The sequence below is a fragment of the Temnothorax curvispinosus genome, unplaced genomic scaffold (assembly GCF_003070985.1).
Source record: "Temnothorax curvispinosus isolate PA1 unplaced genomic scaffold, ASM307098v1 QBEX01003526.1, whole genome shotgun sequence".
NCBI classification, from domain to species: Eukaryota; Metazoa; Arthropoda; class Insecta; order Hymenoptera; family Formicidae; genus Temnothorax; species Temnothorax curvispinosus.
The window spans coordinates 1-1320 of NW_020213306.1; the positions used below are offsets into that span (position 1 = coordinate 1).

At 40.2% G+C, this 1320-nt stretch overlaps 1 protein-coding gene across 4 annotated transcripts; it reads right to left on the minus strand.

Annotated features, from left to right (window-relative positions):
* Positions 1–6: 6 nt before the first annotated feature.
* LOC112452615 lies at positions 7–1299 on the minus strand. 4 transcript variants are annotated; one of them, XM_025012905.1, is made up of 3 exons: positions 1119–1299; positions 539–857; positions 7–471 (listed from the first exon to the last, which is right to left on the minus strand). In XM_025012905.1, the coding sequence occupies exons 1-3, from the start codon at positions 1219–1221 to the stop codon at positions 390–392; spliced, it is 504 nt and encodes a 167-aa protein (XP_024868673.1). In that variant the 5' UTR covers positions 1222–1299; the 3' UTR covers positions 7–389. The 4 variants fall into 4 exon arrangements, 2 of the variants coding, with proteins under 2 accessions (XP_024868673.1, XP_024868674.1); XM_025012906.1 differs by having other exon boundaries at positions 539–729; positions 1093–1299; XR_003040528.1 differs by having other exon boundaries at positions 7–729.
* Positions 1300–1320: the final 21 nt, after the last annotated feature.

Genomic DNA, 1320 nt, shown 5'->3' on the forward strand with positions numbered 1-1320 from the left:
ACAGATATAGTCGATAACATAGAAAATGGTAATTTTGTCGGTTATACCGACACGTACAATAATATCCATTAATTGGCTCATTAGCATTATCAGCAGCATTCTCATCATCCCTATTATCAATCTCATATGAAATGAAGATCTGATGTCTTGTTGCATTACAAAATCTGGAATACAACCTAATTCTCAGAAAACCTGGCTTGTTGAAATGTTGATCAAGTTGAAATTCTTCATCATTATTCCTTAGTAGCTTATCTTGGATATATGAAGGTGCTAGATTTATTTGATAAATGCCCACAGTCAAATCTTTCAAGTAATTCAAATCAAATATAGGGAAATCTGCCACGTCACGATAATTGAGCCGTCTCCATTGGCCATTTCTTAGTCGCAAGTTATCTAGCTCTACTCTTGCTTGTATGACATCTGCACCTTGCATTTGGATAATAGGATGATACCTGTTTAGTATAGCTCCAGCTATGCGATAGAATCCATTAAGGTTTTTTGCAGATTTATTGTTTGTGCTAAGAACTTGAAAACTGACCTCAAGTGGCCATTCCGTGCTTCGACTACCCAGTGATTTTTTTTGACGATACGTGAATCATTCGCATCTTGCGTTGGAAGTTGCCTTTGTCCGTGTTCAAGCAGTGGAGGCATCTTATGATCAATGCCTAAACGCTGGAGTAAGGGTATTGCATCACGATAACCTCTATCCGCCAAAACGATGTCACCATTCTGAAACCAGCCTTGTAATGTTTCTGCATCTTTCTCGAACTCTTGACGGAGAATTTTGGCATCATTATTCCGAGCATCAGAGAAATAGGGACCAAAAATCGTTAGACTGTAACCATCGGGAGCTACAACTAAAGTTGGTTTAAGGAGATGTCGATTTTTGTGAACGGAATAGGATTGGCGCAATACCCGAAAATTGTTTATGCAACACGTTCATGGAAAGTGCCCCATTACGCACGCTACGCGTGCGTGATAGACCACTTTCCAGGCACTTGCAACATAAAATAGGGAGTGTAAGCCGTGTGTAAAGATGAAACTCGCCTTCGGCTCGTGCGTAAACTCCGCACCCGGGAATTTTCATCTTACCTCACTTGTTACACAAATAACTATACTTTTATGTATATCCGCGTAGGTACTGTCAATCACAGCGACAGCTCTTGGTTCTTCGGGTTGAGGATTATACAGCTCATTTGCAAACTCCGTTACATGCTGCATAATAAACTCTTGCCTTGTTATTGATTCGGGTCCAATGTTAGTCGGGACGAAGCTCTGTAATAAAGATGTTCTAACATAAGCCACAACAGAACTGACAGT

Bases quoted from the DNA above. Each gene is read 5' to 3' on its own strand.
- LOC112452615 (XM_025012905.1), bottom strand. From the start codon at position 1,221: ATGCAGCATGTAACGGAGTTTGCAAATGAGCTGTATAATCCTCAACCC. The intron at 858-1,118 runs GTATAGTTATTT...AACCAACTTTAG, and splicing joins CTACGCGGATATACATAAAA to TTGTAGCTCCCGATGGTTAC. The intron at 472-538 runs GTCAGTTTTCAA...TCTATCGCATAG, and splicing joins GCACGGAATGGCCACTTGAG to CTGGAGCTATACTAAACAGG.